The sequence below is a fragment of the Lichenostomus cassidix genome, chromosome 9, assembly GCF_008360975.1.
Source record: "Lichenostomus cassidix isolate B80296 chromosome 9, HeHo_3.0, whole genome shotgun sequence".
NCBI lineage: Eukaryota > Metazoa > Chordata > Aves > Passeriformes > Meliphagidae > Lichenostomus > Lichenostomus cassidix.
The window spans coordinates 944,895-956,503 of NC_139490.1; the positions used below are offsets into that span (position 1 = coordinate 944,895).

The following is an 11,609-nucleotide window of genomic DNA, read 5'->3' on the forward strand; positions in this document are numbered from 1 at the left end:
TGAAGTGCCTCACACAGAGTTAACACAGTGGAGATGGTGGGACTGAAAGGTGCAGCCATAAATCTGATATATTTTTGTGTTGATTTGGTGCTCATGCAGAGGGGAAATTGGAAGACTTTCAGCTTGGGCAGTAGAACCCATGTGACTTCATCTAGCAGGGCTGATTTTGCTGTGCTGCAAACAAACTGTGAGAAATGTGTCCCTAAAGGAGAGGGAAGGGACAGAGGCAGTGTCCAGGGAAGCACAAGGTCACAGTGTCCTCTTCCAGACCCCTCCCTGCTCCTGACTCCACGGAGACCCTTTGGAAAGCCACCTGCCCCTCCAGTCACCCCAAAGGTGGTTTTGGGTCACTTTTCCCCCAAAACACACAGCAACAAAAGATCCCAACCCTCCTCCCAGCCCAACCCTTCAAATACTGACAAGGAACACAGACTGGCAGAGAAACTTGTACACCTTTCCAAGGGATGTTTAATAGTTTTCCTTTTTAATAGCGATGATCCACATACACCCCTGGGGTCCGAGTGCCTCTCCAGCACCTGTGGGTCCCTAAGGCACTCAGGAGGGAGCTCAGTGGGAGAAATCCAGCAGGAATGTTTCCACCACATGGCAGCAGCAGTGAATTCTGCAGCAGCTCTGCCACAGGACTGCACCCGTTTGATTTGTGTGAGGGCAAGTCCTGCACCAGCTCACTGGGAATTTGGCAACTTTATCACCACCAACTCACTCTTCTTCCTCCCCAGCGGGGGGAAGTCACTGTGTCTCCACTGCTTTTGAGAATGAATATTCACATTTTAGTAACACAGTTATCAACTCACCCCCTTCCAAAGGCCCCTGTGCCCTCCCTTGGGAAGCACCTCCAGTTTCAGCTGCAGGGCTCAAGGCTCAGAGGATTGTGCGTTACTCCCGTCCTACCTTACAGCATTTTGCCGTCAAGAAAGTACCTTGAAAGTAAATCAAACTGCCTTGAAACAGCGGAAATAAATTAAACAAATGTAATTTGTTTATAAAAATATTTTCTTATAAATCTTTAAAGCTTATAAAAGCCAGAAAATACATTTAAAAGAATCTCCGGAACGTTTCAACCTTTGAGGCGTGGTTACAGTTCAGAAAGTGAGAAGAAGCAAAGCCCACAGACATCTCACACTGATCTTCCCACAAGGAATTCTGCAGTACCATGCTTAGCCTCCAAGTCAGAATGCCTTGGGCATCCTTCCCCGGGTCAGCTGCCCTGTCAGATCGTTTCTGTGTGGAAATAAAAGCTGGCAATGCTGCTGCCTCAACAGCCACGGCACGAGGAGCTTTTCCAGAGATGCCCCATGGAGCAGGCAGCTCTGGAGCTCAGGGATAAGCAGGGAGCACTGAGGTGCTGCTTTAACCATTCCTTTCTGAACTGAGCCTGTGCTCTGGGGAGGGCAGTGGTGCCACACACAGCCCCTGCCTCGGCCACACGGCTCTCCCTGGCGTGGCACAGAAACACCGAGATTCCTGCGTGCTGATTATGGGATGTGTCTTTGTAATAAAACTAAAAACCACCTTGCTGGTCCATCCAACACCTAAGTGCATCAATTGTTCCTCTTGCACTTCCACGAAGACTGTCCTTCGTCCTGCAGCTTTTTGAATTTTGGTCCAAGGAAGAACCACCAGGCAAAGCCCAGGATGACGCAGACGATGGACTCCACGTAGTAACCGTCCAGGGTTGTCACACAGGATCCCCCAGCTTCTGTGCACAGCTGAAACACGAGCACAGGTTCACTCACTCAGTCCTCTCACACAGCCCTCAAGAGCTGCTGGGCTCTCCTTGCTCTTGGTGATGACTAAATATAGTTGTTTACTCTTTGTTGTTTCCTATGCAGTTGGTCAGAGAGGCTTTTCAGCTTACCAGCAGCATGAAAAGTAACAAACCTGTCTAAGCATTTGGGAATTGGAGCACACTGGCCCAAGGGGCAAACTACAAAACACAGAAACTGCCCAACTGTCTGTGCTGGCCTGGAGGTGCAAACACTGTTCCTAGTCATGGAGAAAGATGATTTTTTTTTCCTAGCAATCCATGTTGTGGATTCCCCATCCCTGGAAGTGTCCAAGGCCAGGCTGGACTGGGCTTGGAGCAACCTGGGACAGTGGAAGGTGTCCCTGCCATGGCTGGGGTGGGACTAGACAGGTTTTAAGGTCCCTTCCAACCCAAACCATTCCTCGATTCTGGGATTCTATGTCAGGAGAAACATGTCCAAGATGGTTTTGAACTGGAAGACAAACCCCCAGCATTCAAAGGGTGAGTGTACAGCGTGGAGTTGTTTCTGCCATTGTTTGGCTTTCAACACTGCTCTACTCCCAGGATTAATCAGTCCTCTGAGCTGATGCTCTGCCAGCGATTTCATTATTCTGAGCCATGACAAGATCAGATTAGGAATAAGAAGGGAGTGGTGGTGATGGTGGTGGAATGTTACCAACTGGGAGGATGTGAGAAAAGATCAGAGCTGTGAGGTGAAGGAGGAAGGACTCAAGTTCAGTAGAGGCCCAGGCCCAGGGAGCCTAATTGACAAGGTAATGAGTGAGAAGCTGAAAAAGCTCCCACTGCAGAAGCAGCTTCCCCTCTGCACCTGCAAAACATGCAACTCCAGTTCAGACAAGTCATGCTGGACTCCAGGACACTTGGTTCATTTAGAGAACCTCCACATCCTAGAGTGTCCTGGCATTCAGGAGTGAAATAAATCTCAGTCACGAGCACAGAAGAAAAACGCCCAAACATTTCCACTCTTCAGCCATGTCAAATGTCTCATTTGCTGTGAGGAGGTAAATTTGAAATGCTGCTTTCCCAGCAGTTTTGTGTCCTATTGTTTGATCTGTGTACAGCAAGTTCTTTGCTCTCCTCCACTGGACTCCCAGAACTGGGCAGGCAGCCAGTCCCACTTGATTTCATGGGGAAAGTGGACACCAAAGTCAGAGAGCAGAGCAGGATCTTGGACAAGGAATCAAGGCAGGCAAATAAGAAACCTCCAGGGAGACAGGAGGAAGAAAAACCTACCACAAAAATGGAGGGCTCTGCAGGACAGAGAGCCTGCCAAGGACAGAGCCCTGATCCTACCCAAAATCCTACCTGCAGCCTCCTCACAACTGCATGGAATGTGGCACCACTCTGGTACTTCTAACCCCAGCTTCTCATCCCAGCACAGGAAAAAAGAGCCAAATACTCTGCAGCTGCAAACCCTTGGTAAGGTGCTGGTTATTCAGTGTGCAGATGAAAACAGACTGGATTTTACCAGACAGGAAAACGAGCTTGATCACTGAGAATTTTTAAGCACAAGCTATGCATTGTGAAGGTTTTCAAAGGCAAAAGAAGTATTGCAAGGAGCAATTTAACTGAAACACTGAGCAGAGACACACGCAGCCCCCAGACTCACCTCTGCAGCCTCTGCAGTGGCACAGGTGTGGCCCTGGGCCCCAGCACACTCCTTCACTGTGAGGGGGTCCACCAGCCACAGGGCCACCGTGGAGGGCCAGTTCCCACCCAGGTTGGACACGGTGTTGAGCAGGGTCATGTAGGTGCCCCCGATGAGAGGGTCACTGACCTTGGCGTTGAAGGCCATGATGGCCACGTACATGCTGTACAGGGTGACCTGAGGGGACAGACACAGGGCAGAGTGTCCCTATGTGCAGTGACAGCTGAAACCCCCAGCATGCAAACCCCTGAACTCAGCAGCACTGACTGGAAGTCACCCCAGGAGCAGCAGTTCCTCCTGCAGCGTGTCCCTGTGCTAGCACGGGGAGTGGCATTGCCACTTGTCTCAAGTCATGCTGCAACACAGCCAGCCTCACATGCACTGGCATGACTGGGGTTATCAAACTGAAATACAATCAGCCAGCTAAAATAGCACCTAAACACAGCACTACTGCATTTAAAATCAGTTTTCAAGGCACTGCATACATTTCAGTTCTGACCCTAAGACCACTCTGTACCAGGGTTTGTTTTCCAAGTCTTTGGATCAGATCATTATGATGTTCCTCCAACAATGAAGTTTTTTTTGCTAGGACCAGGATCACATAACGTTATGGATCTGCACAACCAGCACATTCATCACCAGGCCTGTCAAGCTCAGACACAATTCTGGGATTTCTCCAGCTCCTCTATGCTTTCCAGCTTCTGGGCCTGGGGAAAAAGGAATCTGGAGAACTACACCAGACCCAGACAACTGAAGGTAGCTCCACAGATGATGTCCAGTGGAGCACAGGCAATAGGGAGAAACAACACCGGCAAGAGTATTTGAAGTCAGTGCAGCCACTCTGCACAGATCAGGCTTGGAGGGATTCAGTGACCCAGGATAAGGCAGGTAACAGCATTTCCCCTCCCCACACAGTGAGTGCTACCTGGTGGAGAGCATAACTCAGCACCACCACAGCGTAGTAGTAGACAGGAAATCCTCCTTCGTGCTTGACTTTAGGAGCCCACCACACCAGAAAAGCAAATTCCAGACCAAGCAGTAACCTGCAGGGATGAGAAAGAGGATTTCTAATTCCAAGTAATTCTTCCCATGTGTTTCTTTGACACAAAGCAATTACTCAACATTTATAGAGACTACATCAAAATAGTTTAGATTTGAATAGTTACAACTATTTCTATCTCAGAATTAGACATTAAATGTTTGACAAGCAGTGACATTAAGCAGGAGAGCACTGCTCTAATGCTGCTGTGCATGCACCTCACAAACACCTCATGCTCTGCTTTCACACTTGATACTGCAAGAATTAGCCAGTTCAACTCACTGTGAGGATCCTGATACACTTCTTTGGACCTGGAAGTCAGAGAGTTGCACAAGAGACCCTACACATGATCTGAAGACACAAATTGAGCACACAAATTACTGTGTTTCCCTAAAATGAGGCTTTACCTGTAAGGCATAGCTTTGTAGAAGGTGTTCAGGGGCTGGGGGCCCGCTGTGTATTTGCTGATAACCAGAGGCAAGATGATCTGCAAAGGAACCATTGGAACTGCCAGCAGAGCCAGGTGCTCTTTGGGGACTCCCTCCTCCACCAGTTTGAGTCCTGTTACAGCATCTGCTGCTGAAAACCCAACCTGCAATGCCAAGGAGACAAAAGAAGCTGAGGAGAGCAGGGAGTTTGGCTAGAAATTCAGTTTCCTCACTGATAAGTAAATTGAGAAATGGGATAGAGGACAAGTCACCTCTGCCTTTGATTTGATTTCCAAGTTAGTTCTGCATGTTCTACACTTGCACACTCTTATTGTCATCAGTGCCAGAACTATTCCAAGAACATTAAGTGGCACTGCCATTCATTGCTGTGCCTTAGCTGCTGTTGGCATCCATGATGTCCAACAAGGAGCCATGGAAACCCAGCTTGGACAGAGCTGAGCATTCTGAGAACAATACAGGAGTTAAAAAGAAACATTTTCTGTCCTTTTCACTGCAGGCTACACAGCCTGTTTAAAAATGCACTTTAATACCACATTGCCACCAAACTTCTCTTCAATGTGTGTATTAAATACAAAAGCTCAAGCAAAGGTGCACAACCCCACTCATCACAATGAGATAAGTTATTTTGTTCAAATTTCACATGAAAATTCACAACTCTGATGACAGCCAACAGCAAAACTAAGTTACATCCCAGGTACTCAGCAGCCTTCCAGACTCTGATGCCAACATTTAACAATTTGTAAGGGTATTTACTTACTTTTGATGTGAGGATCAAGAGGCAGAAAGTAAGAACTGCTGGCATCTTGATTATTGAGAATAGCAGCTTGTATGTGTCAGTGATGCCTTTTGTTTCTTCCTTTGCTGGTATTAGCTCCTGGTTTTCCTTCTTCAAAAAGGCAACCAATGTAGTGGTAACTAAAAAGACAGCTCCCCAGAAAAACAGGAAATCTGGAGGGGAAAATAAAATAAAATAAAAACTTCTTTGTAGCAGCCATCATTGACAGTTGGAAAATTTAAACCTTATGATCAAATTAATAAAAACAAGCAGCAAAAGCAAACCACAGGCACAGAGCTACACAAGGTGAGTGACACAACTCTTCCCTCCTCTGTGAGGAGGTGTTTGCTGGAGCTGAGGCAGAGGAGCAGCAGCAAACCAGGTCACCTCCCTGCTGTTTGCTGGGTTATTACCACAGACAGCACGGTGGAGGAGAAACAGAAACACAAATGAATGTGTTCAAGGACTACACACATAACCACTAAAGGCTGATAAAGGAGGAAAACCACATGTAACAGAAGACAGGGAAAAGCCTGCAGAGAAGGAATTCCTCCCCAGCTCCCTTACTGTGCAGTCATGGACTCACTCTGTGTCTCAGCTCTACATCCCTGTCTAATATCCACCTCCCATGTGGAGGAAACAGGGAATTATGAGTGTGAAGATGGCCTGAGGAAGGTTTTTACAGAGTTGTAAGGAGTCCTCAGACATGTCTGGTTGAAGTGGAGACTTGCCAACATTCAGGTGCTCTGTCAATCTGCTTTTTAAGCAGATCAGTATTTGCTCAATCATGGATGTGAGGGCAGCAATGGTAAAACCACACCAAGTGAGTACTTCTTGATTTAGTGAATGGTAAATTTAGATAATCCTATCCTCTGCCTCTATAACAGGGGCAGGAAAGAACTCAGCAATGTGCAGAGGGTAGGACAGAAGCAGCTTTTCATCTTCTTGGTCACTAGCAGCTCCAGCAGCCTCTGGGAGACTTGGGAGGCTGGTGAAAGGGCAGAGACAGTGCAAAGGTTCAGTCAATTATTGCCTGCTTCTCATGCACAGCAGGAGAACAGGCTCAGCAGGCATGGAAGAAAATGTGCAAGGACTGCTCTAGGTGAACCCTGCCATTCTCAAGCTAACAGAAAAAACAGGCTTTTCAAGCCATTTCTGCTACTTTGCCCTTTCCTAAAATAATCACGACCCCAAACCAACACACAGATTGCTCTCTCTGTCAAAAAAAGGTGCCCTAGACAGACATTTTCAAGGAAAGATGTATTTTCTGAGAGTCTCAATAATCACAGCTGCTGGCTACAAAGGACAGAGGAGCAGTTCTCTAATAATAACCCTGAGCATTATCACTGCAGTGAGAGACACACAGTGCAAGGATGGAGATAGAAATAGCTCTGAGCATCATCACATGAGTGCTCCTGATCAGGCCAGCCCTGTCAGCTGCAGCACAGCACTGCAGGGGCTGCATCAGCAACAAAGCAAAGAAAAAAAAAAGCAAAAAAAAGCACCATATATAGATATATAGTAGACCAGATAAGAAAAACTGGAGTTTTTGAAGCTGTAGGCAGTTTACACAAAAATAAGCTACATTTCCTTTCACATACATTGAACTTCACTAACAGGCTACAAGCAAAAGAACTTTGAAGCTATAGTTCACAGAAGGGATTTCAAGCACCAACTTTCTGGTACCATTGCTGCCTTCCCCATCCCCATTTTGTCACTGCTGGTAACAAAACAAACCACTGACATTGGGCAAAACAAGTTTTTCGACTAGATCAGGGATGGATCAGGCTGAAAAACAACCATAAAGAAGGTTCCCAGGTGGTACAGGTCCCAGCAGATATAACTGTAGAGGTACACAGGATCCCCTCTCAGGAGGAGAGGTGCTCCATAATCCCTGGCACAGCTAAGCTGGGCACTTCAAGGGACATCTTTGTCCTGTGCTCACTCTTTCTCTATCCTCCTTCATGCTGGAACAGGCAAACCAGGCAGGAATCACAAACCCAGCCAGGGAGCTTCCCTTGCTTTTAAAAAAACAAAAGTCACCTGAACAGCAAGTGCTAAATAAACCCCTGCAGGTGTCAGGACAATGAGCCCACAGAAGGGCATTTCCCATTTCCTTCTCTGGCACTTCAGCCTGAACTACCCCAACACAGTATTTAAAGAATCTGATGATAGTTTTATATTTGTCCATATTATTTCCTGAAGTTAACAAGAACAATGAATGCTATTGCTTCTCAACAACTCAGAGCTGACTTAGGATCACAGAATATCTTGAGTTGGGAGTGACCCACAAGGATCACCCCAACTCCTGGCCCTGCCCAGGACAATCCCTGTGCCTGAGAGTTGTTCAAACACTGCTGGAGCTCTGGCAGCCTCAGGCTGTGCCCATTCTCTGGGGAGCCTGGGCAGTGCCTGGGCAGTTCTTCTGGGGAAGAACCTTCTGATCTCCACCTAACCCTCCACCTAACCCTCCCCGACACAGCTCCAGGGTGTTGCCCCTCTGCATCATGGAGTGTTGACTTGTTCTTTCCCTGGCACTGAGCTCAGCCTATGACAGAAGTGCTCAGAGATCTGAGCTGGCAGAAAATATTCACCTTTTCCAGCAGTGAAGTTTTCTGCTGCTTTACCTGCCCAAACCTGCTCATCACGAGGCTGTTACAGCCAGGGCAAGGACCAGTGAGCCCCTGTGCTCCTCAGTGAGCTGGTTACTGCTGCTGCTCTCAGCTGCTCCAGGGAAACACCAAACTGCCAGTCACATGAACCAGCAAACAGAATTTTCTTATAGTTTTACCACCTAAAAAACATATCCTGCAACTACAGTGTCAGTTATTTGCTGGTTTTACTCTACCCACATCAATACTCCAGGGCAGGTTAAGGAGGTTGCATGGGTACTGCTTGGGTTTGGGATAGTACTTTTTAAAAACAGCACTTTTGTAATAGTAACAAATCCATTTACACAAACAGCCCCGAGAGGAAAAACACACAAAGAACCAAAACCCTGGGCAGGGAGGGAAGTAGAGCCAAGCCAAGCTCTCTGAACACCAGTGCTGCAAGTTGCATCAGCAGCAAAGACGTCAGTGTACACTGCAGTGAGAGGGAAGGGACACAGCAGCCCAGGAGCTGCACAGCACCACGGATAGCCAGGAGCCAGCTGGGACACTTGGAGGACCTCTCTGTGCTCCTTGACACAGAGCAGGCAATGAGGGAAGAAGGAGGACTAGTCAGTGGTGAGAGCTGCAGAGCCAAGGCAAGCACAGCAGTCTTGGAAACTGCTGCCCTGCTTTATCCCTGAGGAAGGGGCAGGACAGAAAGCAAAAGTACCCTTTTCACAACAATCCCTGCCTGTTTTGGCATACCTGATCTCTGAGATGGCACCGGCAAGGCAATCAGTGTGTGACAGGGAGAAGAGACTGAAACCATGAGGATCTGCTCTTCAGTGCCAGGGTCACCACCCTGAGACTGCAGCCAGAAGTGGCGCCAGGATTTCCTGTCCTCCCTCGAACTTGCAACCAAGTTGCACTTGAAGCATCTGCTGGGTAATACCCCTAACATCAACCACCAGGTAGAACCTTTCCAAGAAAAATCCCAAACAACCCAAACCCCAGCAAACAGAAACAACCCTAGACTAACAGCTACTTATGCTTGGATTACCACACTCCATTTAATACATTAAAGAGAAAACTCAAATCCCCCCTAATTTACTAAAATAAGGCCTTCCTTCAGAAATGGCTACATGCTTAACCCCGAACACTTCTACTTCTGCAAAAAAGATCATCTTGGAGGAATTTTTTTTTTTTTTTCAAATTTGCCCTTTCCTTCCTCCCAGAAGGAGATTCTGCCTTGCTTTGTTTAAAGGGTAATCTAGTCCCTGGACATTAAACCAGGAGGAAAAAAAAATTTCCTCCGAAGTGCTTAGGTCAGCCAAGATAATGACAAGGTAGGTTTCCCACACACTTAAGCCCAGAGAAATCTGAAGTGCAGTGCATTGGCAGTGGGCTCTGCCAACCTCCAAGCAGGCTGTGCTTTCCCACCGGGCAAGGGACAAACCAAACCTGTTTGGTTCCCAGCGTCAAACCATAAAGGGATCCAGGCTCAGGGAAGAAGCATCCTGAGGAAGATACAACCATCATTATTAGGAAGAAATTCCTTCCTGTACGGGTGGGCAGGCCCTGGCACAGGGTGCCCAGAGGAGCTGGGGCTGCCCCTGGATCCCTGGCAGTGTCCAAGGCCAGGCTGCACACTGGGGTTTGGATCGATGGAAGGTGTCCCCGCACAGGGAACCCCTGAGGTCCCTTCCAAACCATGCACTGCACGGCTCTGTCCCAGCACCCCAGGCTGCAGCGCCGGTACTGCCCCGGCCTACCTGAGAGGGTGACGATGCCCTGCGGCTGCGGCTCGAAGCGCAGGTACTTGTTGCAGAAGGAGGCGGACTCGAGGGCCAGGAACAGCACGTTTCCCAGGAAATAGCCGGCCGTCTGCCCCACGGAGTTGCAGGTGGAGGCGTAGCCCACGTTCTCCCGGGACAGCATGGTGAGCGCCCAGCCGTCCACCGCGATGTCCTGCGTGGCCGCCAGGAACTCGAAGAGGAAGAAGGTGACGGTGAGGGCAGCCACGTCGGGGCCGCGGCCGTGGCCGTCGCCCAGCAGCGCGTCCACCTGCGTGGACATGTAGATCATGAAGAGCCCCAGCACGTACTGCGTGGGCACCAGCCACGACTTGCGGCGGCCGAAGCCCCGCAGGTACACGGCGTCCACCAAGGGCGCCCACAGCAGCTTCAGGCTGAAGGGCCAGAACACGAAGCTGAAGAAGGCCTGGTCGGTGTAGCTGGCGCTCTTGCTCTGCAGGATGAGCGGCACGCTGCCCGCCAGCCCCAGCGGGATGCCCTGCAGCACGTACAGCACCAGCAGCAGCAGGATGCTGCCCAGCTCCCCGCGGTACCCCCGCTCCCGCTCCCGCGCCGGCAGCAGCGCCTCGGCGTCCCCGGGCAGCCCGTCGGGGGGCGGCTCGCCCGTCAAGTCCAGGCTGTGCTGGCGGGTGCCGACGCGGCGCTGCCGGCCGCCCTCCTCGGCGGCGATGGCGGGCGCCATGTCCGGGAGCGGCCGGGAACGGCCCGGCGCCGCCGCGCTGAGGGAACCGCCCCGCCCCGCCCCGCCCCGCCAGCGCGCCAGGCGTGGCCGCGCCCCATTGGTGCACTGGGAGTGATGTCACTGATAACCCCGCCCCCTGACCCTGATTGACGGGCCGGGGCAGCGGAACCGGGACCGGGATCGGGAACCAGAATGGGAACGGGATCGGGACCGGGATCGGGATCACTGGAGCATCTCGCTGCCCAGGAAAGGCTGAGGGAGCTGGGGCAGCTCAGCCCCCAGAGGAGCCCAGCTGACAGCAGCCCTCAGCCCTGGCTGTCCCTGGCTGCAGGGAGGGCCCTGCTCCGGGCCCAGCAGTGACACCAGAGGAACGGCAGGAACTGATGCCCAGGAAGTTCCCTCTGGCCAGGAGGAAGATCTTTCCTGTGAGCCCTGGAACAGAGAGCGGAGAGGGGGTGGAGTCTCCTCGTTAGGGATGTTCCAGACCCATCTGGACACATCCGTGTGCCATGTGCTCTGGGAGGACCCTGCTTGAGCAGGCAGGTGGCACCGGATGATCCGCTGCGGTCCCTTCCAGCCTGACCCGGTCTGTGATCAGTGATTCTGGGTGTGCCAGGGCTGTGCTGGTCGGGGGTGCCAGCAGAACCCCTGGAGCTGGGACACTCTCCGGGCAGGAGGTGGCTCTGCGGGTCACCCAGGGGGCACAGGGCATGCCAGCAGTGCGACAGTGCAGGGAGGAGGACAATCCCACCCTATCCTGAAGCTCCAGCTGTATCACAAAGCTTTAACCAAATCCTGGTCTTCCAGGACTTTAAAAAACGG

General features: G+C 50.6%; 1 protein-coding gene across 1 annotated transcript; it reads right to left on the bottom strand.

The window, feature by feature from the left end:
• Positions 1-445: 445 nt before the first annotated feature.
• SLC33A1 (solute carrier family 33 member 1) lies at positions 446-10,835 on the bottom strand. Its single transcript, XM_085068892.1, has 6 exons — positions 10,064-10,835; positions 5,683-5,873; positions 4,884-5,068; positions 4,363-4,480; positions 3,399-3,614; positions 446-1,730 (listed from the first exon to the last, which is right to left on the bottom strand). The coding sequence occupies exons 1-6, from the start codon at positions 10,785-10,787 to the stop codon at positions 1,563-1,565; spliced, it is 1,602 nt and encodes a 533-aa protein (XP_084925018.1). The 5' UTR covers positions 10,788-10,835; the 3' UTR covers positions 446-1,562.
• Between the last annotated feature and the right edge of the window lie 774 nt (positions 10,836-11,609).